Source organism: Lepidochelys kempii, chromosome 21 (genome assembly GCF_965140285.1).
Source record: "Lepidochelys kempii isolate rLepKem1 chromosome 21, rLepKem1.hap1, whole genome shotgun sequence".
NCBI lineage: Eukaryota > Metazoa > Chordata > Testudines > Cheloniidae > Lepidochelys > Lepidochelys kempii.
The window spans coordinates 5134082-5161777 of record NC_136400.1 but is presented as its reverse complement, the minus strand read 5'-3'; the positions used below and the strand labels follow the sequence as shown (position 1 = coordinate 5161777).

At 45.5% G+C, this 27696-nt stretch overlaps 1 protein-coding gene across 1 annotated transcript in view; it reads left to right on the top strand.

Annotated features, from left to right (window-relative positions):
• The window catches only part of LOC140901502 (complement receptor type 1), a 168762-nt gene that overhangs the window by 117104 nt on the left and 23962 nt on the right, over positions 1–27696 (top strand). The window contains exons 26-29 of the mRNA XM_078849847.1: positions 19526–19711; positions 24254–24347; positions 26260–26345; positions 27207–27401. Coding sequence (XP_078705973.1) covers positions 19526–19711; positions 24254–24347; positions 26260–26345; positions 27207–27401 — 561 coding nt within the window. The remainder of the gene's footprint in view (positions 1–19525; positions 19712–24253; positions 24348–26259; positions 26346–27206; positions 27402–27696) is intronic.

Below are 27696 nucleotides of genomic sequence, written 5' to 3'. Positions count from 1 at the left end.
CAGCAACACATTTTTTCGCACGCGATCTTTTTTGTCTTTTACAACTGGCCGTGACTCCATAAAGTCTTCCTGTTTCTTCAGTTTAATTTCAGGATGAAAGGCAGGGTTATAGAACACCGATGGGACTTCCTTGCATAGTCTTTGACACTCATATTCTGGCCTTCATGGGACATAAGCATGTGACTAATTGCAAGAAGTCGTTGGGCCATTAGCATGTGCAGTAGTGTTCTGCAGAGTCAGCTGCTTCATAAACAGAAGGCAATTTTTGTGCCTTCCCTGAATCAAGAGAGAAGTTCTTTCAGTTAGTCATGATAACAAGTTCTAACTTCGCATGGATACGGTTGTTCTGTTTTGAACTCCATGAAGCAATGTTGAATTTCTGATACTGTTCATCCTTTTGTAGAAATAAGCTTCCATTAGTGGATAAAGCATCATAAATAATTTTCTGGAGATTCTGGTCCTGGGGGGCGAGGAGAATCTCCCTCATTGAGTTTAAATGAGGAAAAGAATTTTTATTTGCCTAAAATCAGGATTCCCGTGGGACAGATAACAGGAAATTGCTTGACAAAATGCATAATTAATCCATGGAACTCGGTGCCATGAGACTTTGAAGTAAAGAGTTTGGTAGAATTCAAAGAAGGATGAGACCCTCAAACTCTTGTCCTGCAAACACTTAAAACGGTTTTTAACATCACTCGTGAACTATCCCCTACAAATCAATGGGTCTACCCAGGTAAATATAGTTATGTATGTGAGTGTTTCAGGGTCTGGGCCTTAATTTGGCAATATAAATATATGCACTTTGGATAATTTAGTTGGCTTACTCCTCTTTGGGACATGAGGGGAGCCATTAACTGTGGGGTTAGGAGGAATCTTTCCCTGTCCAGCTGGCCTCCTGTGGGCATAATTATCTATAATGGAGGTTTTACAGGGTTCTCTGTAGCTTCTGTGACTGGCCGTGGTCAGAAAGGAGATAAGACTAGACCAGGGTTTCTCAACCTGTGGGTTGGGACATAAAATAGGGTTGCCAGAAGACTTGTTTCAAAGGGTCACATGGCAGCTCCTGTGGCTCACCTCCCTGCTCTGCGTGCTACAATCTCTGGGATTCCAGCACCACTCAGGTTTGGAGCAGCCGTCATGACGACAGCAGCCTGGGTAGGCAGAGGTGGATTAGAGGTTTGTGGGGCCATGGGCCAGAGCAAGTTGGGGGGGCCCTTCCCACCCCTTCTACCTGCAGTCTCCCTGTTTTCCTCCCCAGGCACTTCAGCTGGGGAGCGGGGTGGGGGCGTGGAGACTTGCCCTGCCCCACCCACCCGGCACGCCTGCAAGACCCTGCGTCCGCTCCCCAGCAGGAGCGCTGGGCAGGTGCATGGAGCAGGTCAGGGCGCTGGGGCACACCTTTTTCTGGGGGGGCCCCAATTGTCCGGGGCCCCTTGGGCAAGGGCCCCATTGGGTCAGTGGTTAATCTGCCACTGTGAGTAGGCCAAATCTGAGCAGCGCTGCAACCCCATGAGCCAGGTCGCAACTCCACTCTCTCAAATTTGGTCCAGTCGAGGGGCGGGGGCCAAACTGTAGTGACGTTTCAAACCTGAAGGTTGCAATGACTGAAGCAGAGAGACCAGCTTAGCTAGCCCCTTGGCACAGGAACCACCACTGTGGGGTGAATGCCAGGCAGGGACCAACCCTCCTGGGATGCAGGACCTGACTGAAACCACCCCAGGGCCTCCATGCCCAGACTGTTTACTGGGTCACGACAGGCCATAAACATTTACAAATGGGTCCTCAGCCCAAAAAAGGTTAACCACTGGATTAGATGATTGGCTTGATCTGCCATAGTATTTGCTATGTTAGGGGGAGCAAGTTAGCATATCCCTTTTTCTTTTTCCCATTAAGGTAATCTGAGGTAACACTAATATTCGTCTTGTTTTCTTCTAGGAAGACCATGTAAATCACTAGAACTACAAAATGGCAGGGTTGATTTAACCCATTTCCGGTTTGGTGCAACAGCCAACTTCTCCTGTAGTGAAGGGTGAGTGGCAAGTTGCTTTTTTTTGACTAATTAACAGAACCTAGATTGGTGTAAAACTGCTGGTGAAGTCTGGCAAAATGAGACTCAAAATTCTGCTTCATTTTAAGAACATAAATGAGTGGTGTGCTGTACATCTGTAGCCGTGGGCTGGGCCCTTGTTAAGAGTTACACCTGTGACTTTCAAAGGAGTTGAAGGATGCTACCCACCCGTTTATGGCTGTCCTTCAGTGGGAGCTGGGCACGTAACTCGCTCAGGTGCTTTTGGAAATCCCAGCCTGGACCTTCAAACGGTCATCCCAGCAGCTGCTGGATCATGAGTTCAAAGGGAAAGCCCCACCTGAAGAGTAATGTGGCACTCACTGATCGGTGCGGTCTCTGCCAAGTAACGGGCTGTTGTTGGTCAGTCCTAGTGTCTTGAAGCAGTGTTCAGTTGTTGCTTTTGTCCATATGGGTTATGTGGCAACCCTTGGGGAATCATAAATGGGTTGTGACCTCATTCCAATAAGCGGGTGTTTTCTGGGTGTTGAGATAACTGAATAGATTGCATTGGATGGGGACCAAAAACACCAACAAAACAACCAAGTGCAGGTGTTTTTTCACTGTATCAAAACTTTAGCGGGCTTGACCTGTCAGCAGGGGTTAAGTCTTCTGGGAAGAAGAGTCAGATGTCTCTGGGTGGAAGCTGACCCCCAGTCTGAGGGAGGAGATATGGTGTGGGGGGCGGGAGGTGTAACTCCCTGCTGGTGGCTGGCTCGCCAAACCCCCTGCAAGTTAAATGCTTTTTTGTGTGGATTGGTTGTCAGCCTGGTTTGTGGGTGAAGTGGGTTGATCCACAGTTGAGGGATTTGTGGAGGTAGGGTTTCTTTGCACTAACCTACTGATGGACTGATGGCCTTGGATTTGTGCAGGCCCATGAGTTCCCTGGGTTTAGGATTAGGTTAGATCTTCGACAGTTAAGATGCTCAGATTTTGAATATGGAAGGGAGATGGGGTCAGGTGGGTGACAGCTCAGGGCAGCTGACTTCCCATCGCTTCTGTCAGGATGGGTTGTCTTTAGGTATGATTTTTATTTTACAAAACGTTGCTGGGGACGAAAGGTAAGGTGAGCTGCTTAAGCTGAGTCATTGACAACTGGGGTAACACAACTGGGCATTCAGAGAAGAGGTATCTAGTACTGCTGCAGATAAATCATAGTAATTCTAAGGTGTAAAATGGTGGCAGCTCGCATTTCAAACACTCTTCTACGTCTTAGAAACATAAGAGGAGGCACAGCCTCCTATCCAGCAAGTCCAAACCCTTTTTCCATGTGACAGCACCGTGAGCAGACCAGTGTCTAAAATAACATGGTTTCCTAGGCATTTATTAAGTTCTATAGTAGGGGTGATTAGAGCCCTCTTCCACCTGTTAGAGATATTTGCACTCCTTACTACTTGTATCTCCAATTTAGAAGAAGGATCACTTGTTCCCCTTTGCAGAGAATTAACCAGCATTCCCAAGCATCTGACTAGTGTAGACAAGAAGTGAGAGCACTCTCTTGCTAAGAGTTTATAGCTCTAGATTGACTTTACTTACTCTAGTGTTCCTTGGTCCTGTGGTGTTAGACCTATCCTGTTTTATAGCAGAGATGACCCTGATCAATCCTTTGTCTCCACTTACTGGCATAAAGAAACCATGTTCCATCTTTCTGATCTGTAACCCAGTTCTTTGATTACTTCAGTAACAAACTTTCTTTCTTTCTTTAGTTGCAGATTAATTGGACCGACTTGTGCCCCATGTGCGCTTGTGGGAGATGGAGTTAATTGGGATAAGGAGATTGCACAATTCAATGGTTTTAAGAACAGTTCACGTCTGGAGATGATGCAGCATAGCTGGTGCTACAGAGGAGTCTGTTCTTACATCTTTTAATCCAAATAAGAGTAAAACTTGAGGATGTATGTTTGGTTGGGGAGAAAATGAAATCCTACTGTGGTTCACCATGGTGTTTGGATGACTCCTATAGAATCAAAGCTTAAAAACAAAGTCCCTTCTAGATTGTTCACCTGGCGCTGTTTAATATTCATAATCCAACAGGCCTCATGGCACCTCTTCGCTGGTGTATCTGTGTAATCCCTGCTGTTTGCGAAGTAAAAGGCATGATGATGACTTCAAGAAGTCTTGACCCTTCCCAAACCTGGCTACCCACTTAAAATCTGAGGCTCTTTGGGAATGAATCACAATTAATTTGCTTGTACCTTACTTTGATCTCTTGGCTGCTTTCTGGGCTTGGTCTGTCAATATTCCTCCTGTGTCATCACTGACTAACCAAAGAGCCTTTTATTGCCCTGATAGAAAACTTTGAGGATGTTGGTGCTTAGTCATCATATTCATGTCAGTTACTCATTCTTTGTTTCAATCTGCACTTATTGCCCAATCTCAGGTGTGAAACCTAAGGGCTCAGTTTTTGCCCCTAGAGTAGGGTGACCAGACAGCAAATGTGAAAAATCGGGACGGGGGTGTGGGGTAATAAGAACCTATATAAGAAGAAGACCCCAACGTCAGGACTGTCCCTATAAAATCAGGATATCTGGTCACCCTACCCTAGAGCCGGAGCCACAAAGCGATGAAGTACCTGAGTGAGGGTGGCTGGAATCATGCAGCAGGGCCCAATTCATCTCTCTGCTTCTCAGCCAAATAGTCCATGGATCTGACAGCTCTGATGCATCCCTGCAGGGATTTCCAGTACAGTGTGTCCTTGGGGCATTTCCAGGGGCATGGACATGTGGCTGGACCTGTGCTGCACTACGCTTATTCCCAGCTTCTTGGTCACAAACACAGCCCTGCACAAGGTAGGGTAGCTAGCTTGCAGGCCTTTGGCAGAGACATGGAAAATGAAAGCCTTACACACTGTTCCCATCACAACCTTTTCTTGTTTGCGTCAGTGCTAAGGGTGGCTCTTTAAGTCATCTCCACGCAATGAACTATGTACGTAACTAGTTTTGCATAGTTTAGAGTACAAGGTTACTATTTGCACAAATGAATCCTAGGGAGTGTTTGAATCTCTGCCTCCCCTTCATGTTTCACAATACTTACGACAATAGCCATCCCTCAAGCAAGGTTCCTGGAAATGAGTTGTTATAATGAGATTTCCCCCCCCCCTTCAAAACGGTCATTTTTCAGATTGGACCATGACAAACCCCACTGCCTGAAATAAAGCATTCTTCCATGGTAACAGATGCTTTGCAGATCACAACTGTCAAGGCTGAATCCCCATTCTGGCACCTCGAGTGCAGGAGGTGGGGGCCTGCAAGGTTTTTAAAAACTAGTACTTGCCCGTCCAGGCTTGTATTAAACTCCAAGGTTACAACTTTTCTCTGACCTTGGCTTGGTAAATGCTGCCACTAGCCCAAAAAAACCCCTTTGGACCCATCTCCCTCCCAAGCTAGCAATTGTGTCCACAGGTGCAGTCTGCGGTGACCTTCTCAGCTTTTCTTCCGGTTGGCACTTTTGCCAAATCAAACACTGTGTAGGAGGGCGGCTATTTGTCCATCACTGTCCCCTGCTAAATTAAATCATTCCGTTTCTGAGCATACAGAAAGATGAGGCAAGGCTTTCATTTTCCATGTCTCTGCCAAAGGTCTGCACGCTGCAGAGCTAAAAGCTTTATCAAGAAGAGCTACTCTGAAAATTCATCACCACCCTGGGGCCAGCCAGACTTTAAAATCTCAGCCCCTGCAATTGATTTTTTCAAAAGAATTTGGCTCCTGTTTAGGCACCAAAGCCAAGGGTCAGGTTTCCAAAAGAGCTCAGCGTCTCATATATACCACTCCCATGCTGCACTCTTTTGGAAAATGCAGCCTGAAGATATTTGGTTTTGATATTTCAGTTCCTTTGCTGATGAGGGTGGGGCGAGGCCTCCTGCGTGGTGCATTGGTACCTACCCACATGCCTTGTGGCCCACTGAAAATCTATGTAGCCCCATCCAATGGCTGGCAGCGATGGCTTATCTGAGGCCCTGCTTCTATTCTGTGTATGCGACCTTATTTGGGTCAGGTGCAGTGGCTCCCGTCTGAGCTTGTCTTGATGGATCCCTTGTGAACCTTGACTGTGGTGGGCCCATGGGCGTTGCCTGTGTTGGGGGCTGGTGCAGGAGTAATGCCAATGGGAGAGAGCCTGGGGCAGGGGAGGCCAGAATTAACAGTGACCAAGTACCCAGGGGCCGAAAACATGCAAATCAGTGCTGCTGTGTTTTAAATGCACAATGGAGGAGCCGCAAAGAGCCAGCTCACGGTGCAACGTTAGCATGGCCAAGCCCTGAGGCAGTGGGGCTGGGGCAGTTGAACAGAATGTAAGGCAGCCTAGATGACTGGTGCTGGCGGAGAAGGCCTGCCATCCGAAGAGAACACAGCCAAGCACAGGAGGTGTCAGGGACCCTTTCTGAGAGGAGCTACCATAAAGCACATGCTGTTGGCTGCTGTGATCAAAGTGGGCTTTACTCACTTATAGTAGGGTAGGCTGCCTGTTGTTGGCTATGTGTGTGTTGTGCTATCCCAGCTCTGTGCAGCTAGGGGGCACAGCAGACCTCGATCGAATTGCCCAATTAAACCACAGCCCCGTTTCAGTAGCAAAGGCACCTAGCCAGGTTTATTGTTGACAAAGCATGGTCCTAGCTCCCCAGCTCAATGTCTACAGTTACGCTAGCACATGTATGCCTGTAACAATGGACCGGCTCAGTGAATGGCAGGACTTTAATAGGCAGCAGATTTAAAACAAACAAAAGGAAGCATTTTTTTCACACAATGCACAGTCAACCTGTGGAACTCATTGCCAGAATATGTTGATTCAAAATAACTAGATAAGTTCATGGAGGATAGGTCTATCAATGGCTATGAACCAGGATGGATAGGGATGATGTCCCTAGCCTCTGTTTGCCAGAAGTTGGGAATGGGAGACAGGGTATAGATCACTCGATGATTACCCATTGTGTTCATTCCCTCTGGGGCACCTGGCATTGGCCATTGTTGGAAGACTGGATAGTGGCCTAGATGGATCTTTGGTCTGACCCCTTATGGCCATTCTCATGTTCTTACGACTTTCCGTTCCTTCCTCGGCCAGACAAAGACACTCCCTCTGAGACCCTTCTTTATACACCGATACAAACACATTACGTATTGCCCCTCTGACCTGGTTAGTTACTACCCTTTACCTTGTACATGTTGGTTCAGTCAAACGCCTCTTTCTACCAGTGTCATCCTGTCCTTATCTCTAGGAGGGGTCAACATGTTCCTTTTATCTTTGGGGAGTGCATTTGTAGCTTACTTAATATGGGGGGTTCTGGTACCACCACCCTTCTGGAATGTGTTTCTGTGAGTGTCCTGTGCCTAGCACTTCTTAGGAATGTGTGTGGTTTTGCAATACCAGCCCTGTTCTTTCAGGTTCTGTGAACTTGCAAGCAGGCATGTTTTATAACAGGGCCAGATCACTTTTGCTAACTTTGCTTCATATCAGCAGGGCCTGACTACTACTTTTGTCCAGGGCTCTGATACCAGGCCTCATGTTTCAGGCTCTCCCTTTCTACTACACCTGTGATGGCCTGTCTTCCTATGCTGTGAATACAGGGCCAGATTCTCAGCTGGTGTAAATAGGCACAGCTCTAACTTCACTAGGGCAAGGCCAATTTATATCGGCCGTGAATTTAGGCAACACTCTTTGCACTGTAGTTTCTGTCTCCTCCCAAATTCAGACTTCGGCATCTTCTTTGCACTTCCCCTCCCATTTTTCATCTTGCGTAAAAATCACAATTCTTTTGGCACTTCTCTGGACAAGTCTCACCCATCCCCATCTAAATTAAGCCATTCCATTTCCCGTCTCAGTCCAGAGACAAACGTTGTGTAACGTATGCATCTCTGCCAAACACCTGCATGCTCCAAAGCGAAAACCTTTTATCAGGAAGCAGTCAGCAAAGGAACAAAATCCAAAGTGCTGTATGGTTTTGGTATGTCAGTTCTTTTGTTGCTTTTCTGTTTTGCTGGAGGTGAGAGAGACTGTGGGTATGTCTTCACTCTACGTTAAAGCGCTGTCGGGCAGATCGGGAAGCTAAGGGCAGCTGAGCTTCTTTAGGCTGAAATCCCTGCAAAAGACTCTCTGGCCATGGCTGCTTTAAGAAAACTGCTCACCGCTGACAATGACCATGGTCTCTGAAATGGTACCAAAACCACAATTTGCCTAATTTATACTTAGTTAACTATGCTTAACACTGGTTCAGCTGCAACTACTGCTACCCCTATTGTCAGCAATGGATACACTAGGCTTCAAAGAGGGGAGAGAGAGAGAGAGAAGGTGGCTGTGCTGACCAGAACTAGGGCAGGGAGCTCAAGGGAATCATTTGAGCTACCAGGCTACGTGGTTTGTACATCTGGTTTGGTGGTTTTGCATTAACTGCATAGCAGAAATGTGCCTCCATAGACCTTTGTCAGATCAGTGTCAGTTCAGATCAAACCCAACCTCGAGAGGGTGATTTCTATGTTCATACGTGCGTCTCGGGTGCACTTTCCCTAGCTGGCCCTGCAATAAATACTACCCAGTAAAACTGGCTGTATTCCCTGGAAAGTAGATAAAGGTGCTGACGCACTATCAGTTTATAACCTGCAATGGGGTTGGGCTCATTGCCGATGGCATTGAAACACAACACAAACATTAATAGACTTATCCCTGCACCTCCCCGGAAGGGAGGTACGTTGGTCTTATATCCAGGTTAGAGATTAGGAACCTGAGGCACAGAAAGATTCAGACTTACTCAAGTCCACATGGCGAGTCTGTTGGAGAACTGACAGCAGAGGGGAAAGAAACACTAATCTCCTGTCTCCCAGTCCGCTGCCTGAACCATAAAGCCATCCTTCTCCCCACGGCACTCCAGGGGTCTAGCTTGTGTCATCCTTCTCTTTGGGGAATCTGCATGTCTGTCTCCTAGGAGATAATTTGAAACATGTAACTAATTATTTAAATACCTCAAACAGCCCTTTAAATGAAGGGAAAACATTACTCCAGAGAAGAGGCTCTGAATTAAATAGGAGAGGGTACTGCTGGTAAGAATCCCATTCTTTGCCTAAAACAGGGAGTGGAAGGAGGGTTTAACTGTTAAATAGAAGGGCATGTTGTAGATAGAACTAAGGAGCATTGGCACAGCCCTGCGGGAGCTTCTGCCAGGGACAGCAGGGGATTGACGGTGCTGACAAAGCTGTGGGGGGGAAGATTGCACTGTGCCTACCTGTACTTGCCTCTGGTCAGTGCTATTCTTCCCTCCCTGTAACCAGCACTAAATTAACTAGCCAACGAAAAGTAAAAAGCCAGATGTTGCTTAAGCAGCAGGAGTGAAATTCTATCAATCCTCTCCTGCTCTGAGCAGAAACAGCCTTTTGCCATGTTTTGCGCCAGTTGAAGCACATTTTCAAACTCTTGGTAAAAAGATACTGAAGACTTGAGTTACTTAGTACTCCTAAATTAGAGGTGCTATTTGGGTTGCCTGAAATACTCAGAGTTGCTAAGCCTGATGTCACTTGTGGGCAACTCACTGAATGTGCGAAGACAGTTTTATATCTGAGCCTGAGCCACTAGTCTTAGCAAGGTGGTTTACCTTGCGGAGAAGAAACTGATAGGAGCTGGATATATCCTTTAGTGAAGTCCTGTTTACAAAGAATGTATACCAAGTCTCTTTCCCTGAACACAGTACAAACAGAAGGATGTTTCTCATTATTGCCAAGTCTACCTCTCCAGGGAGTCCTCTGCCCAAGATGCTCTGTGTCTCAGCTCCTTCTCACCGCCCTTTCTGCTTCTAACACATACAGCTTACTAAACACAATCCCCTTCCCCTGCATTTGCAACCATTCCCAAGGGAACGCCTTAATTTCTTGAGGTTACATTTTGTTATATTTGATCTGGCCTTGCAATGTGGCCCATTGCCTTGGGTGGTAGTTTCTGTTGTTTCCAGCTACTTCACTACACAAAAGGAGCATTTAATTGTTCCTTCCATTTAGCCTGAGAAAAAGCTTTTAGTGCACGCGCACACGCTCTTTAACCAGATCTGTGATTATCTATAAATCAAAGACCCACTTGAGTACCAACACCACCTTCCAGCATGACAGCATCACCACACTGGTGAACATGCAGATCATCTCCTCCAGCAGAGTAAGTGCACCTGCTGACAAAGTGAACCCCATAGTTCTAAAAGCACCTCTTTGAAGCTGAATTTGTCTGTTATGAGGAACAAAGGTGGAGACTTGGGCCTTGTCTATACTGCCGCTTCACAGTGCTGAAACTTTCTCGCTCGGTGCTGGGAGTGGAGGACACTAAGCAGCTCCCATACGGTGCCCAGCATCTTACAGGACTGCGCCCTACGTCCCCCACTAAAAGACATGTCATCAAGATAGACAGACTTAAAAGGTTGTTAGTTGAGTTAACATTTCAGGAGTTCTGACCGGGTCCTGAAAAATCTCTGAAACAAAATCCCAGCTCCCTTGCTAGATGGAGTACTCACAAGGAGCGTAGAAAGGCAGGTGTGCATGCTGTCACAGGTTTGTCTCTGAGTGAGATGCTGTATGATTCCTTGTGCTGGCTCAGAAAGCAGAAATTACTGTTTCATAAATTCTTTCCTCTCTTCTCCATTCAAATTCCACTTTAAGTTGCTGTACTGCCCTGAAAGATCCCACCAGCCATTTAAAAGCTACCTCTCTATGCCTCCATTTCTCCATCTGTAAAATGGGGATAATGGTTCCTACCTCATTTTTAAAGTGCTTAGCGATCTGATGTAAAGTGCTATATAAAAGCTGGATATTGTGGAATTTGGAATATGTAAAGAGGGTATTTGATTAGTTACAAAGGGGCTGTTAATTTAGTCAGTTTTCTACAGTTTAAATATTTCGACGCTTTGTAATCATTTATCTCAGTAGTAGGAAAAATAACATTTCTGGCATGTGTAACTTTGGAGTGGTATGAACTGTTAGTGTTTTCTGAGTGGTTGGGAGTAAGCCTGCAGTGAGAAGCTTATAGCCTACATCGTTTAAACCACTGCAGTCCCCTATAAATGCATCTTGGAGAGATTCAAACATGCTCCTTGTCTTCCTTTTAGAATTTGGGTCCTGCAGTCACACCCAGTGGTGTTGGAACAATTTTTATAGTGGGGGTGTTGAAAGCCATTGAACAAAACTGCAAACCTTGTATATGATGGAAACAACTTCAAGCCAGGGGGGTGCTGCCACACGCCTAGTTCCGGTGCCCCTGGTCCCACCATATCTATTTGCTGTGGTCTCATCAGATCCCACATGCTAGATAGGGTCAGGCCAATATAAATATGTGGACTGAAGACACAGGAGAAAACACTGAAGCTGCAGGAAATGTATGCTTTTAAATCATTATATGGCTTCTTTCCCTTCGCATCTGTAATGATGCAATCTCCCAATACAACTGCAGATCTGAGTACCTGAATTCTCCTGTAGTTTTGGTTAGATACAGTATTCTTGTTGTCCTATCCTATACTGCTATGTAAGGTAGTTCACAACAGCCACTGCCTTCCACTCGAGCGGTGTCAACGTGGTTAGAATCCTAAATGTGTTATATGGTAATGGTGTGTACATTTAATAAAATTTCTAAAGCATGTTAAGATCCTCGTGAAGAAAGGTGCTACATGTGACGAGTTTGTCTTTCTGCTATGAAGAAGAGAATGTTTGACTCTGAATTATCTTCATACCACCTTCCTTTCAAATTAAATCCTGTAATAGGATTTAACTCTACATGCTATTAGTTGATTGATTCCTTGAAGCCTTTACAATAGCAGCGGAATTCTTCCATTTGCCTAGAAATTACTGCACTGAAATTATAGCTAAAATTGTATCAGGGGATGCATTTATTCTCCATTTCCTTTTTGTTTTGTACCTGGAAGCCTTGCAGAAATACACGCATACAACTATAAAGAATTACCCAAACAATTGTTTTTTGAATATCTTATGGTGCTGCAATTTTGTTTCCCTCTATCATATAATTTGTAATGCTCATGGCAGCTAATTCTCCCATGCTTAATAGGTCAAATAATTGGCCAGTGCTTGATCATAGGGTTTTTCTTTCAACAAGTATTTTGCCGTCTCAACTGATTTGTTTTGGCTTACGTTTTGCAATATAGTTAGTAATAGTAGTAACAGTCTGTAGTTGCTATGCTGCACTCTGTGTCTGGTGAAAATCTGACCTACAGGTATTGCTGCGTTTACTACTGTGTGTGCTAGTTAGAGCACCTCACATCAAATTTTTCAACTAGATTTAGTTGAGATGTCCAGCTAGTGACACCACAACCAAGAAAGAAGTGTTTAAATAGTGGTTCATTCCTCTGGCTGGCCCTCGGTGTTTTGTTTTCTGGTCCCCTGCAAATGGATGAGCAAAAAAAAAGTCCAAGCAAAGAGCAAAATTAAAGCCTGTATTTGGTGCATGCACACAACCCAGATGTTGATTTGCATGTGCTGGAAATTGGCACCCAGGGCAACTGGCCTCCTCACCCATCCCTCGGTGTACATTGCACTACAGCTTGGTCCAAAGTTTGACTGGTATATCTATTTCCATTAGATGTGTGATGTTTTAGCAGAATAGTTACACTGGTAAAAGCGCTAATAGGGATGCAGACACAGTGGCATAACTTATTCCCTTGCCCATACGAAATTTGCTATGCTGCTATAAGCACCTTTGAACTGATATAACTGAGTCTGCACTACGGGACTCAATCTAGGCTGATATAGCTAAAGTGGCACAACTTTCTAATATAGACAATCCCTTAGAGTCTGATCCTGAACACCCTCAATGCCTATGGAATTCCAGCTTCCCTAATAACATGAACTATAAATATGAAGAAAAAGTATCAACTACCCGGTGCTCAAAATGACTGATCAGTGAATGTTTTCAACCTGAAATTCTCTTTCATGAACTTGGCTGTGTTATTTTAAGGCCCGGACAGGAATGTGTGTGAGGGGAGGGAGCGGACTGCGTACATACCCTTGTGGAAAGCTAAAACCCACTTTGGCACCTCAATGTACATTTTCTCTTGCATGATGTAGAACAGTGGTTCTCAACCAGGGGTATGCATACCCTTGGGGGTACGCAGAGGTCTTCCAGGGGGTACATCAACTCATCTAGAGATTTGCCCAATTTTACAACAGGCTAGATAAAAAGCACTGGCAAAGTCGGTACAAACTAAAATTTTATACAGACAATGACTTGTTTAATGTCAATAGAACACTTATTCTAATAGATTTATTTTACAATTAAGGTAAAAATGAGGAAGTCAGCAATTTTTCAGTCATAGTGTGCTGTGACACTCTTGTATTTTTAGGTCTGATTTTGTAAGCCAGCAGTTAAGTGAGGTGAAACTTGGGTGTATGTAAGACCAAATCAGACTCCTGAAAGGGGTACAGTAGTCTGGAAAGGTTGAGAGCCATGAATCGAGTGGTACAGCCTGGAATCTGGCCTAATATGTCCAGCCTTACCCATTTTCTGCCAAGAGACAGATTCTGATTATGTTTACGCTGGTGTAAAGCCAGTGATAACTCCAGTGAAATCTATGGAATAACCCCGTTGTTAGACTCCTGAAGAGGAGATCACCATCTGACCCTAAGTAAGGAGGGTGAGCTCTATAATTAATAGCAGAATTCAGTGTCTCCAAAGCTTTTGTTCATCAGATCATTCTGCTAGTTGGCATCTGATCGTGCTCCTAGGCATGGTAGAATGGAGATCAGGCATGTAGTTCAGAGAGGGGTTCTGTTTGTGTTGCACTTGCTTTCATTTTTTCCCCTTAACATCTACCTGGCCTGATCTGTTTTACTCAGCTTATCTCTGGGGGAGCATTTGTGCTGCATAAAGGAGTTTCCAAGCAGGATAAAACTTGTTGTCATAGACTCTTTCATCGGAACAGACCCAGTGCTGCTATCCAAAGGTACAGCTGCCAGTTACGTATTTGTCTTGGTGGAGCTCAGTAGATCTGTGTGTTCGCTTCGCCATTTGAAAGGAAATGGAAAAGGGAGGAGGTAAAGAGGAACATAGGAAGGCTGTTTGAGACCACAGAGATGCAAAGGGGAGGTGGTTGTCTCCTAAGGGAACAGAGCCAAGTGGAATCAAATGCTATAATCCTTCCCAATATGAGGGAAATACCCCACACTTCCCAATAGTGTTGAGTATCTGGCCGCCTTCTTATATTCTATAGTAGTGCTGATGAGCTTGACCCAGTAGCCTGCAGGAGCTTTAGGGCACCTTGGTGTTTTGGGATCCCGCAGGATGAGAAGGTGGAGAGGAATACACGTCATTAGAAAATGAGGTTGGTTTTAGATCTGTTCAGAGCTCTCGTGGCTGCGCACTGCTGGGTGTGCACAAAAGACCTGTGGAATTGAAGACGTGAGAGTCTCACAAGTGGCATGGTTTCTAGAGTATTAGCTTAATTTGTTTTATATTTTAACTAAAAATTTAGGCCCCACTTCTGCGTGTCAGTAGAGCCCAGCACCAGTGTGAAGCCCCATTGAAATCTGCTGCTGGTCTGCAAAGACTCAAGACTCTGCTGGCATAGAACAGATTAGAGGAAGGGGGTTGTAGGGCTTGCCCACATAGTGGGCATTTTGTGGATTAAATTGGGCATGCTGTTGTGGAATAACTATTTTGAAATAAGTGCGTCCTCACAGATGATGTGGATTTTTTTTAGCTACTTTCCTCTGAATTCGTGCATTCGCCTCCCACTGACTTGTAGAAATAAGTGCTCTGCGTTCTGGGAAGGCATCCTGTGGTGCTTTGGTCCACTGCTAGGCTCTATGCATTTTGGGATTCTTCTCATGGCATGTTGTGGGACACCGTCCAGAAACCGCTGGCATTCTGGGTCTTGAGATAACAGCGGCAAAGTCCTATAATTCCTCTGCTCACATCCCATCATTCAGCTGTTTGGTGAGTCTGCCCATGGAGTCAAAGAGCATGAAGGAGGCATAGCTGGGCACTGGGGGCCAGGCACTTGTTAATGCATAGAGGTGAATGCACATGGTGACTGAATGCACCCTGTATTCACACCCCACATGCTATTGTAATAATCTGCACAACAGATGCCTTGTAAGGTATCATTTGAGAACTAATTCTCAATAATAATTCACTGGTCAATATCACAGTAAAATGTGTGTGGCATGATATGTAAGGTTATGAATTTTGCTGCCTGGCTCTCTCACGGAATCTCACGGAAGGTTGCTGATCTATTAGAGAGCATACTTGTTTTAAGTCATGCAATGTTCTGTTATAAAGTTGTTTGGCTCGCCCCACTCTGCCTGCCCAGTGTTCCTGCTGGGAAGCTGGGTCAGGGTGCGGGGACTTGCCCCATTCCTTCAGCCTCTGCGCCCCAACCCCGCTTCCCTGCAGGAGGGCCAGGCAGGCGGAGCGGGACAAGCCCCCTGTGCCCCGACCCCGCTACACCCCTGCCTCAACCAAGCTTCACAATATCATTGGTGAGTACAGTAGTAAATTGTTTAAAATTATTTAAAACTTAGTGTATATTTATATAATCTCCTTTATCTAGTGAAAAAAAATTCCCTGGAACCTAACCCTCCATTTTCATTCATTCTTAGGGGGAAATTGAATTCGCTTAGCATCATTTCGCTGAAAGTAGCATTTTTCAGGAACATAACTGTAACGTTAAGTGAGAAGTTACAGTAGTTACAAAATACCCCCACTTTCTGTCACAGATGAAACCTTCACGTGCAGGTTCCACAGTCAAAGCTGGCAAAAGGAAGGGGATGAAGAAAGGTCGTGTGCTTAAAGCACAGGACTAAGAGTCAGCAGCTATGTGGGTTCTGTTTTCAGCTCTGTTTTTGTCTCTCCCACAGATTCTCTGTTCTGCCTCGGGTAAGTGACATAGGCCAGAATGCACAAAAGGAGTTAGGTGCCCAAGGCCCCATTGTACCTGCCTAAGTCCTGGTTTCAGCATCTCTGTGACGCCCAAAACGTTCCGCCTAACCCTCGGAAGGAGAAGCTGGCGGTGCCAGTGCCCCCCTTCTAACTTTCAGCTCCGTGGTCCACTCTGGTACGTACTCAAACAGTCACAGAGCTAGAGAGACGCTGCAGTTGGGTGGAGCAGTCAGCTGGGTGCTGGGAGACCTTGGCTCCAATCACTTTCCTTCTTTTTCCCCCACAGTGCAGCAGCTTCACTTGGATAGACCGAGGGAGCCCCCATCAGACTATCTCATATTCAGTGGTTACAGCACTCTGCTGAGAGACGTAGGAGACCTATGTTCAAATCCTTCCTCCCCCTGTGCCTGATGTGGGAATTGAACCTGGGTCTCCCCACATCCCAGGAGAGTGTGCTCACTATGGGGCTAAATGTTACCAGGTGGGTACAGCTAATGCCACCTCCAGCCGTTTTATACAGAGTGCGGCAGGCACCTAACTCATTCTGGTAAGAAACATAAGTTGCCTGACTCCAGAGGAGCAGTTCCCAAAGCTAGCTGCCTATCTCTGGTGGGGGCTGAAGGGCCATTTCTCCTCAGCATCTCCCATTGGCCAGCGTAGGTGGCTCCCTGCTTCTCGCACTGGCTTTGGTGGATCACAATCTAAGGCGCCTATCTCCCTCTATTCCTTTGATAGATCCTCAGGTGCCTAACTCGGGCTTTGTGAATCACAGCGATTTTCAAGGGGCCCGAAAGTTTCCAGGTGCTCAGCATCACAATGCCTAACTCCTTTTGTGCAGCCAGATCATACCCTTTCTGGGTCTCCAGTTCCTCATCTCTCAAATAGGGATAAAACCTTTGTCTCTTTCTCCGGAGCCTGTGAGGATAAATCCATTTCTGCAGGTGGAGTACGCATTATACTGTTGCCTGTATCGATTCTGTAAGTGAGGGAATAGCTACAGGGTCAGCCCTGTAGATATGTAGAATACCTCCTTTCTGACATACATGCAGACACAAAGGGAAACTGATAATTATGCAAATGTTAGTGAATATACTGTATTTCATTATCTCAAATTGTTCACAGCAAAAGTGGAATCCCTTCAGAGAATAGGTGAACTGATGGATGAATGTGAATTTCTTTAAATGTAAATGTGTCTGTTTCCAAAAGTGTCTCTGGTCACTTAGTTAAAAACAGGCTTTCACAGGGGAAATAATGTATTTCTTCTGTCTCCTCTGTGACTTGGCCACTGGTGCTATATACAGCCAGCCCTGTTAATAGGAAATATGAAAGGAACAGGTGTGTAGTAGAGGGAATATGAAGGACTTCAACATGCCCAACCCACTGCAGATTAGAAAGAGAGCATACCTCAGCACATTAATCTGCATTCCACTGAAGTCACCTGTTTGGTTTTCTTCCTGCATCGAGAAGGACATTTACAGCCTGCAAGCAAAGTCCTCACTGCAACTAATTTTCCTCTTACCTGAAAAACACATGATTTATCAGTGCGTTGGTAAAGGGCTCAGTTACCTTTGAACCAGTTACTATTTTCTGGCTTATACATTGCAATTATTTAATCTTCGCAGTAAGTCTGTAATAGCGACAGCAGTACCCCCTGTCCAGTGAAAATCTAACTTTTGGGTCATTGTAGGGCAGCACTTTCTGTTAACGCTAAGGTATGGGGTGTAGGCTAGCTCCAGTGCTCTTCACACACATTTTACAGCTGGATTTGGTTTAAATGGTCTCCTACCAACTTCACACTACTTCGCCCCTTGCAGGATCAGATGGTACAAAACCCCCTTCCCCTACAAGGTGAGGCACCGGCGACCGCGCGGGATGAGCCAGGCCGCGCCCCGCCCGCCCGCTCATCGCTGCAGGGAAACCCACAGGAGCGCGGCCGCGCCGCCGCCGCCCCCGAGCGGGACCCGGAGCGAGCTGGAAGCGGGGCCTGCCCGCCAAGGGCCCCGGCCGGGCCCCGCGTGCCCGTGAGCGGCGGGGGCGGCGGCGCCCGCGCGCCCCGCCCGGCCCCGCCCCCCGGTGGGTCGCCTGGCGGCCGGCGCCGGCGGCTGTGTCAGAGCCTGCGGTTGCGGCGCTGAGGCAGCATCGTCGTGAGTCCGCTCCGCCGCCGCCTTCGCCCCGCGACTCTTCCCGCCGCCGCCGCCGCCATGGTCTCGGGCCCGCGCTGCCCGCCGGGCCTCTGGGGGCTCCTGGCGCTGCTGCTGCCGCTGCCCGGGGCTCGCGGTGAGTGTGGGCGGGGGGGCCCCGGCGGCCCCTGCCCGGGCACAGAGTCCTCCCGGTCTCTCCCCCCCTCCATCGGTGCACGGCGCCCCCGGGCCTCCCCGTCCGGCCCCTCAGCCCGGGCTGCGTCGAGCTCGGCCCGCGGGGGGAGGAGGGGGCGAGGGGGCCCGAGCCGCGCGGCAGCGACCCCAGCCCGGCCCCTGGGGCGAGCCCCGCACCTCTGCGAGCCTCGAGCCCCCGCGAGCGCTTCTGCCTGGGGGCTAAACTCTGTCCCGCTGGTGGGAGTGTTAAGGCCCGGGGGCGGCGGCTGGGGGTGTCTCCTGTCGGTGGTTGGAGGCGGGTGGGGGGAGAAAAAGCCCCTTCGAAGAGCGGGTAAAGGTGCTGTAGCTGGCCAGCTTCAGTAAAACGAAGTGTGGGCATAAGACTCCTAAAGACTGTCAAATGAGCAAGTTCCCCTGTTATAGCCTTAGCTTTGTGACTGTACAGACAGAGATATAGAAACTTTGTTAAAGCTAATGTTAAAATGATGTAATACACAGGGTAAGACAAGTGTGTCTGTATATCTGGGTATAATGCTTAAATTATCCAAAAGTACAAAATTTGGTTTGAAAGTCATAAGGTACATATAGTAGATAATCTGCAGTATCCCAAATTAAGGTTCAGGTATTCACATCCAGTTATTTGGGTACATCACTCCTAAAAGGTTATAGGAAGAGGAGCTTGTGGAAAGCAAATATAGTAATGAGTGAAGATTGTCCCTCAGTCATTGAGAATTTAGGGTCAGTTGCCACTTAGAAAATACAATACAGTACATCAGGAAGTTTTTCAGTTACTTTCCCCACTTTGCTTCTCATTAGCACTTGTCCTCATGATTATCATACAGTTTCCATGCATCACATGAGAAATATGAAAGTTACCTGTCTCAGAGATGGCTTTCCACCAGCTGTTCTCACTTGTTCTAATGCCAGACATGTTTCGTGTATTCTTCTGTAGATTGCTATCCTTTGCCTTCTCCTTTGCCTTCTACGTCACCTTCTTTCATGTCACTCTGTACGGTTGCAACCCTTTCTCTAAAACCTGTGGGTGGAGCAATGTCTTGTTTTGCACAATATACTTACTGCACGTATTCAGGGTGATGTATACATGGTAAATTTTAATGTACTGCAGTTCTATATGAAGCCCATTCAGTAAACTAGCTTCAAGGCTCTAATGAAAACAAGTACCTCCAAATTGTCCCCAATAAAATCATTTGTGGCTTCTCTAAAACTAATATTCTGTTACAACAGACTACTGAATATCTTTCATAGTTAACTTTTTCCCTTCCTTGCCTGTCTCTCTTGCTAGGCACTTGTGATTCTCCTCCACGGTTGCATTTTGCTGAGCTGCCTGGGGTCGTGAACAATTCCTATCCTGTTGGGACCAAACTGAAATACTCCTGTCGCCCAGGATACATTTTGAGCTCTGGAAAGTCTCCTTTTGTTACATGTCTTGAAAATTCAAAATGGTCAGTAGAAGCTGAGTTTTGTGAAGGTGAGTATCTTTGTTGCTTTTCCATTTCAATTGATGTGCAAGCCATCTAGACACAGTTAGGAATCTCTCTTCTGTTGGATATCTCTCTTCTATTGGCATATGAAAAGAAGGCAACTGCCATCTTTTCCTGTGCTGTGTATTTATACCTCTCTACTGTATTTTCCACTCCATGCAGCTGATACAGTCAGTTTTAGCCCACGAAGGTTTATGCCCAAGTTAATTTGTTGGTCTCTAAGGTGCCACAAGGACTTCGAGTTGTTTTTGCTGATACAGATTAACACAGCTACTGCTCTGAAACCTGCTACAAATAAGTAAAACACTTTTTGGTGTGCTAAGTGTCTGTCCTTTTTGAAACATTGTAGTTGCGGTATCCCTGATAACGAAATATCCTGAATTCACTGTACTAAAAGTAAACCCAGTATTGAATAATGTCTCATAGAATATCAGAGTTGGAAGGGACCTGTGTTACAAACTTGGTCAAAATAGTAATTCATAACAAAACTTAGAGAATACTCCTCTTGGCTTCATTGCTAAGAGTACGATAAGCTTTTTGCAAGTTTTCTCATCTCAAGACTATAGATGCTATATTCCATGTAACTAGTAAGGATATCTACAGTTGGATGCTAATGAAACTTAACTCTGCCTTCTTGTGCATATGTTTTAAATTATGACTGTATTTGTTGTATTGAATACTGATGAGACTTCCTTGATTAGCCTCAGACTCACCTACTCTGGCCTGCTGGCTTGAGAAAATACTTTAAATATAGGCCCTGATTCAGCAAAACACTTAGTGCATTCTTAAGTCCCACTGACTTCAGCGGGCCTTGTTTTACTGAATCGATCAGGCCTTAGTAAAGAGGTCACAATTTTTACATACCTTGTCTGCATTGAGAGATCTTTCCCAGTGCAGTCATAAAAAGTGCCAACGTTATCTTTGCATGGATACAGTATATCTACATTGAACTCCCTATAGATATGGTGACTTTTTGATACAGTTCATTCTTCGTGGGAATAAGTCTACTGCAGGAGAAAGCATCACAAATATCTCTTGTAGGGGCAAAGAAAAGCTCTTCCACTGAGCTTGACTGAGGAACATGCAATTTTTAGCTGTCTAAAATCAAGATTCACATATCAAGAAAACGACTAACAAATATTTACAAAACGCAAAACAAACCTGTGGAACGTGCTGCCTCTGGTAATTTGTTCTGATGGTTAGTCACCCTCATATTAAACACTTCCACCTTATTTCCATTTTGAATTTGTCTGGCTCGCCTTTTTCCAGTCATCCGGGACCTCCCCTGATTGCCATGAGTTTTCAAAGATAATGGCCAGTGGCTCTGCAATCACATCTATTAATACATCAAGGATTGTATTAGCCCTTTTTTCCATAGGATTGCAGTGGGAGCGTATGTTCAGTTGATTGTCTGCTGTGATCTCAATCCTTTTCAGACTTGCTCCTTCCCAGAATATAGTTTACCCGTTCTCTCGGAACAGCTTGCATTTCTTGTGCCTGGATGTATAATTTTGCGTTATACGGTACTAGAATGAATTTTGTTTGACCGGACATAGGGAGTCCAGATTGCTTTGTAGGACTCCCCCAGTCTGTGTCACCTGCAGATTGTATCAGGAGTGATTTTTGTTACCTTCCAGACAAATGATTTAAAATGTTGAATAGCATCAGGTCTAGGACCGATCCCTGCAGAATCCTACTAGAAATAGGTTTGTTTGATAATGATTCCCACTGATGTGACTGCTCCTGGAGATGTCAGTTAGTCAGTTCTTGTCTGCAGTGGTGTTGCAGCGGTGTCAATCCCAGGATATTAGCGAGACAAAGTGGGTGAGATAATATCATTTATTGGACCAACTTCTGTTGGTGAGAGAGACGAGCTTTCGAGCTTACATACCATTCTTCTTGGTGTCAGAAATGTATTCCAAACCTGAAGACTAGCTCTGTGTAGGGTCGAAAGCTTCTCACCCACAGAAGTTGGTTCAATAAAAGATATTGCCTCACCCACTTAGCCAATTCTTAGTCCATTTAAGTTGTGCTCTATTGATACAGAAGTGTTAATTTTTTATTTAGAATGTTGTGTGGTACTAAGTCAAACAGCTTACAAAAGTCTAGGCATATTACATCAGTTACGTTTATCAAACATCTTTGTAACTTCAAAGAACGACAGAGGTTTATCAGAGAAACCTGATTTTCCATAAAACCATATTGGTTGGTATGAATTATATTCCTGTTCTTAATTCCTTATGAATTGGGAAAATTTTCCCTCCACTGCACAAGTGGTCAGAACAGATTTGCCCTTGGAATTGATGAATCCCACAATACCTTTAAATTACTATGCCTGTGAGTGAGATCATGTTAACTAGTCTACAGTTACTGAGGTCATGCTGGTTGCCCTTTTTGAATACTGGCACAAGATCAGCACTCTTCCATTCTTCCTGAATTTCCAGTTACTCTAACTTCTTATAAATCTTAATCAGTGGGTTAGAGATCTCCTTGGCCAACTTTTCAGGACACTTGGGTGCAAGTTATCCCAAGATTTTGATTTAACAATGTTTATCCCTAGCAGATGTAGTTTAACTTCCTCCTTAATTACGAATAGACATGGAAGTACTTCATCAAACTCTTGTGATGAGACTATGTTGTCGTGCTTCTTTCCAAATACAAAAGGGAAATATTTCCTGAACACTCCTGCCTTTCTTGTATCCTAATTGTTTTACCCATCTCCATTTAGTAACAAGTTTTTACCTTTACTACGCGTGGTATACTCGGTGTATCATCCAGACTAATGAGAATCTGTCACCGCTGTCCTTTAACCTGGGGGTGCCCTTTACAAAGCTTTGGTGCTGTAGCCTCCAGTCTGGACTGCTCACAAACAGCCTCCGGTGTGCAAGTCACTCCCAGCTAGGTCTCGGCCAGCCACACCTTTGTTCTTGCAGTATAAGCAAAGCTGGTGAGGTGACCCCAACAAATTCCTAGTATTTCCCCGCCCTGCCCCCCCTTTCCAGAAATGTATGTCTTGTATTGCCCAGCCCTCTCCCGGACAATACAAATTCATCTCGAGTCTCTCCTTCTTTCTTGTTACCCAAATAGTTTCACAAACACTTCAATTTAAACACACTGGATTAGATCAAACAAGTTTATTAACTACAAAGATTTTAAGGGACTGCAGGTCATGAGGCATGAGTCGGAAAGGTGACAAGAGAGGTCAAGATAAAGCACAAGTGGTGCTCAAGTTAAAAAATGCTGTTAAATTCGAAATGAAGTTTTTCTTACCATATGCTCTCAGCAGTCTTGCTGACCACACTTCTTAAGTGAGGACCCCTTCTTCAGCTCAGTTGGTGCTTCCTTTGTCTCTTCTAGTGCAGTGAGTGGATGGATGGAGGAGGGGGAGCCTGGGAGTTTTTGTTGCTCCTTTTTTATAGTGTCAGTCCCACCCCTGGGAAAACATTCCCAGCTGACAAAAAGTCAATCGGGAAAAGATTTTCCCTGCTGCTTTTCCTCTCTTTTTTGGAGGTTTTTTTCTTCCTGCTTGATGACTGCTTGTTGCTTAAATGCAAATTAAGCAGAGCACACATTCCTTTGAGACAGTCCTGTTTGCCAGCTTGTGCTGTAGGTTTGCAATATGAATTAACATTATACAGGGAAATCTTCTAACTTCAGAGACAATGTTACCATGCATTTTATCAGGGCAGTATTGACCAGTAAACTCTATGTTTTCAGGTTTCAGAGTAGCAGCCGTATTAGTCTATATTCACAAAAAGAAAAGGAATACTTGAGCATAAATTGGTTAGTCTCTAAGGTGCCACAAGTACTCCTTTTCTTTTTATACATTTTCAGATGATGCCTCACAAGGCATGCTCGGTACATAGATTATTACAGCAGTCTCTAGGGTGTGGACATGGGTACATTCTCTTACAGAAGGATTTCTTTTGTCCCTAACGATCTTCATAATCTTCTCCTTATTGTCTGTAACCATGCCACTTGTGAGACTCTCACTGATGTCTTTAGTGCCCCATATAAATTTTTACATTTCGTAACTTACGCCTTCTATCCTTTTTTTTTTTTTTGTTCTTCTGTGTCTTATGTTGCTTTTTATTTGTAATTGCTGCCAGTTGAGGTCAGTGGGTCTACCCACATGAATATGGTTCTGCATATGAGTTTTCGGGATCTGGGCGTTCACGTTGACAGTATGAATATTTGCGCTTATACTAAACCTGCAAGGGGATCTTAAATCTCTTGTTTCAGGATATAAGGCAACCACTATCTGTGTGGGATTAGGAAGCATCATCCCGCTTCCACTTCTCCTCACTTCCCATGGGCATGAAACAAAATTATCCATAATGTGGGTTTTAAGCTTTCCTCCTTAGCCTTTGGTGCTGCCTGCTGTCGTAGAGGACAGATACTGGACTCCAAGACGATTGGCTTTGATCTGCCATGGTATTTGCTGTGTTAGAGGGTGCAAGTTAAGATATCCCCTTTTTCCTATTAAGGTAATCTGAGGTAACACTAATATTCGTCTTGTTCTCTTCTAGGAAGACGATGTAAACCACTCGAACTCGAAAATGGCAGGGCTGATATAACGGATCTCCGGTTTGGTGCAAGAGCAAACTTCTCCTGTGATGAAGGGTGAGTGGCAAATTGCTTCTTTGGACTAATTAATAGAACCTAGACTGGTGTACAACTGCTGTTGAAGTCTGGCAAAATGAGACAAGCAAGCCTGCGTAACTTCAAGAACATAAGTGAGTGGTGTGCTATAAATCTGTATCCATGGGCTGGGGCCCTTGTTAAGAATTACACCTGCGATTTTCAAAGGAGTTGAAGGAAGATAGCCACCCAGCTATGGTTGTCATTCAGTGGGAGATGGGCATCTAACTCGCTCAGGTGCTTTTGAAGATGGCAGCCTAGAGCCCTCAGGAGATCCTCCAGCAGGGGTTGGGTTATGATATTGAGAGTCCCACCTCAGGGGTCATGTGGCACTTACTGACCCGTGCCATCTCTCCCTTGTTACAGGGGTTTCTGTGAGGGTGCTGGGAGCTAGTGGGAGAATATTGCCCATAAAATGCTGCACCAGGTAGAGGCAGACCTCTTCCTGCTCTACAATAGCAAATATTTGTCTGTCTCTCCCTTAGAGATGTCCGTATTCCCCAGGATAGCATCAAGTGCAGTTGTTGCTTTTGTCCATATGGGTTATGTTGCCAGGCCTTGGGGAATCAAAAATAGCTTGTGACTTCCTTGCGCTGAGCAGGTGTGCTTTGGATTTTTGAGGTCTCAGAGTTGAAGGCCAGAAGGGACCACCTGATCCTCCAGTCTGACCTCCTGTATATCACAAGCCACTAACACTTCCCAGAGACCCACATACTAAACTCAACCAAAATGTAGTCTAAAATACTACAGCCCACAGGAGCTCAGGTTGTCTTTGGGTGTAATTCTATTTTACAAACTAGCAGCTGCTTGGGCCCATCTGTGCGCGCGCGTGCTCTCTCACTGTTCCCTCCCTTCACAGGAGATTGATTTCTTCAAGTTCTTTCACTTCAATTTAATCGAATGCTAAGTGTGTTCTGTAGTGACGACCAAGTGTAAGCTTTGTCAGTATGTTGCAACTTTGTGTGCTGGGTTTAGCTGGACTTTCAGCTCAATGGACTTGGAAATGCAGTGCTTTTGGCTAAGCCCTCAAGGGTTAACACATTGTTATTAATGTAGCCTCACACTCTACAAGGCAGTACAAATGGAGGGACGAGACACAGCATGGCAGAGAGAGACAATCTCTCTTTCACGCACGCACGTGAGAGAGAGACACATGTGAATTGCCCCTTTAAGTTCGCTGACCCCAGTTTAAGTACATTGCCTTTTTAAGTAGATCAGCAAGTTGACAGCATTTGATGGCAGCAAGCTCCCCCTGTCCTGAGCCCTGTCATGTTCTCCCCCACCTCTCTGAGGAGAAGGGGTACAGCGGGAGGAGGACACCCTGACATTAGCACCCTTCTTCCCCCTCCACCCCCGCACAGCAAGCAGGAGGCTCCCGGGAGCAACTTCAAGGCAGAGGACAGGAGCAGCACAGGGCAGTGGGGGGAGGGACAGCTGAACTGCCCAACAATTGATAGCGTGCTGGGCGGCTGCCACACAGGGAACTTAGGGGAGCTGATGGGGCGAGGCGGGTGCCGGTCCACCCTGGTTCGAAGCCCCCACCAGCTAGCTCCAACGGGCTGCTCTTTCTGCAAGCAGTGGACAAAGCAGGCGGCTGGCAAACAACCTTCTAAGGGAGCGTTGCGCAACTTTAAACAAGCATGTTCCCTAATTGATCAGCAACGAAACAATGTTAACTGGGACGATGTTAAGTGAGGCGTTACTGTAGCTGTACCGATGTAGATGTGTACTGTAGACCTGGCCTTCGTGTTCCTTGGCCCTGTGGTGTTAGATGTATCCCTTTTTCAATGGTTTGTCTCCACCTACTGGCAGAAAGAAACCCTGCTCCATCTTTCTGGACGGGGCACGAGTTCTTTGCTTCTATGAGTCACAAACTTGAACCTTTTTTCTTTAGGTACAGATTAATTGGACCGACTTTTGCCCAGTGCGTGATTGTGGGAAATGGAGTTGATTGGAATACGGAGGTTCCACTTTGCCAAGGTAAAGCAATTTAATGGTTTTAAGAACAGTTCACGTCTGGAGATGATGCAGCATAGCTGGCGCTTCAGAGGAGTCTCTGTTCTTCCTTTGGCATTTAATCCAAATGACAGTTTTGTTGTGGGGAGGAATGAAATCGTACTGTGCTTCGCCATGGTGTTTAGATGACTCCTACAGAAACTTTTTTTTTTTTTTTTGGTACCTTTTAGATTATTCACCTGGCTCTGTTTAATATGCACAATCCAACAGGCCTCATGTCTCCTCTTCACTATTGTATCTGTGTAATCCTCCTGGTCACTAAGTAAAAGGCATGATAATGACTTCAAGAAGTTTTGATGCTTCCCAAATGTGACTATCCACTTAAAATCTGAGGCTCTTTTGGAGTGAATCACAATTAATTTGCCTCTACCTTAATTTGATCTCTTGAATGCTTTCTGGGCTTGGTCTATCAATGATGCTGCTGATGTCCAGTCTAGAATCAGCTGCTGCTAAAAGAACTGTTCTAGCTTAGTTTTCTTCTGGTGGAACAATACTACATCTCGAGATGCCGGGCAAGAGGTTCTGGCTCCTTGAGGCTAATGTTGGGAAGGAGCGCGCTCTGCTAAGGTCATCTTCCAGAGTTGGTGTTTTATGGAGCATCCTCCTTGAGCAATGGACGTACTGGGTTGGGTCAAGCCTAAAAGCAGACAAACCTTCAGAATCTGAAAGGGGTATTGCTTCAAATGTTAAAACGGAATGTTAAGTACGCTTCCAAATGGCTAAATAGCTTTTTGGGGGGATCTGAGACAACTTTCTTAGTGAAAACTCTCTTTGGTTCACCTTCAGTGGAAACTTTAATTTTCATGTTGACATTCTTTGCTTCAGCAATACCTTGTCCTCCACCTCCTGGTATCACCCAGGGATCCCATAATGGTCAGAGTGGAGAAGAGTTTTCCTTTGGCTCAGCAGTAACTTACAAATGTGACCCGGGCTTGTCTCTTATTGGAGAGGCCTCCATTCATTGTACAACGAAAGATCATTTCAATGGAGAGTGGAGTGGGCCTGCCCCTGAATGCAAAGGTTAGTAGCATCTGTTTTTTATCCCCTTCTTATTCTACGATCACCTTCCAAGAAAAACTCTATTTTGATTGCTGAGGAAATTCAGTTAGTGCTTTGTCCCCCTAAATACGTATCATGAAAACTAGTTACTGTTGGAAAACTAAAGAATGACTGACACTTCATGAATCATTCCTGGAAAGAATTTTTGCCTCTAATACATCCTGTGGTTTTTTGTCTCCCCTCAGTGTTCCAAGCTTGAAGTTAATTCTCAGGTCACAAACAGTTGATAAACTCTTAAACTAAGGTTTTGCTTTTA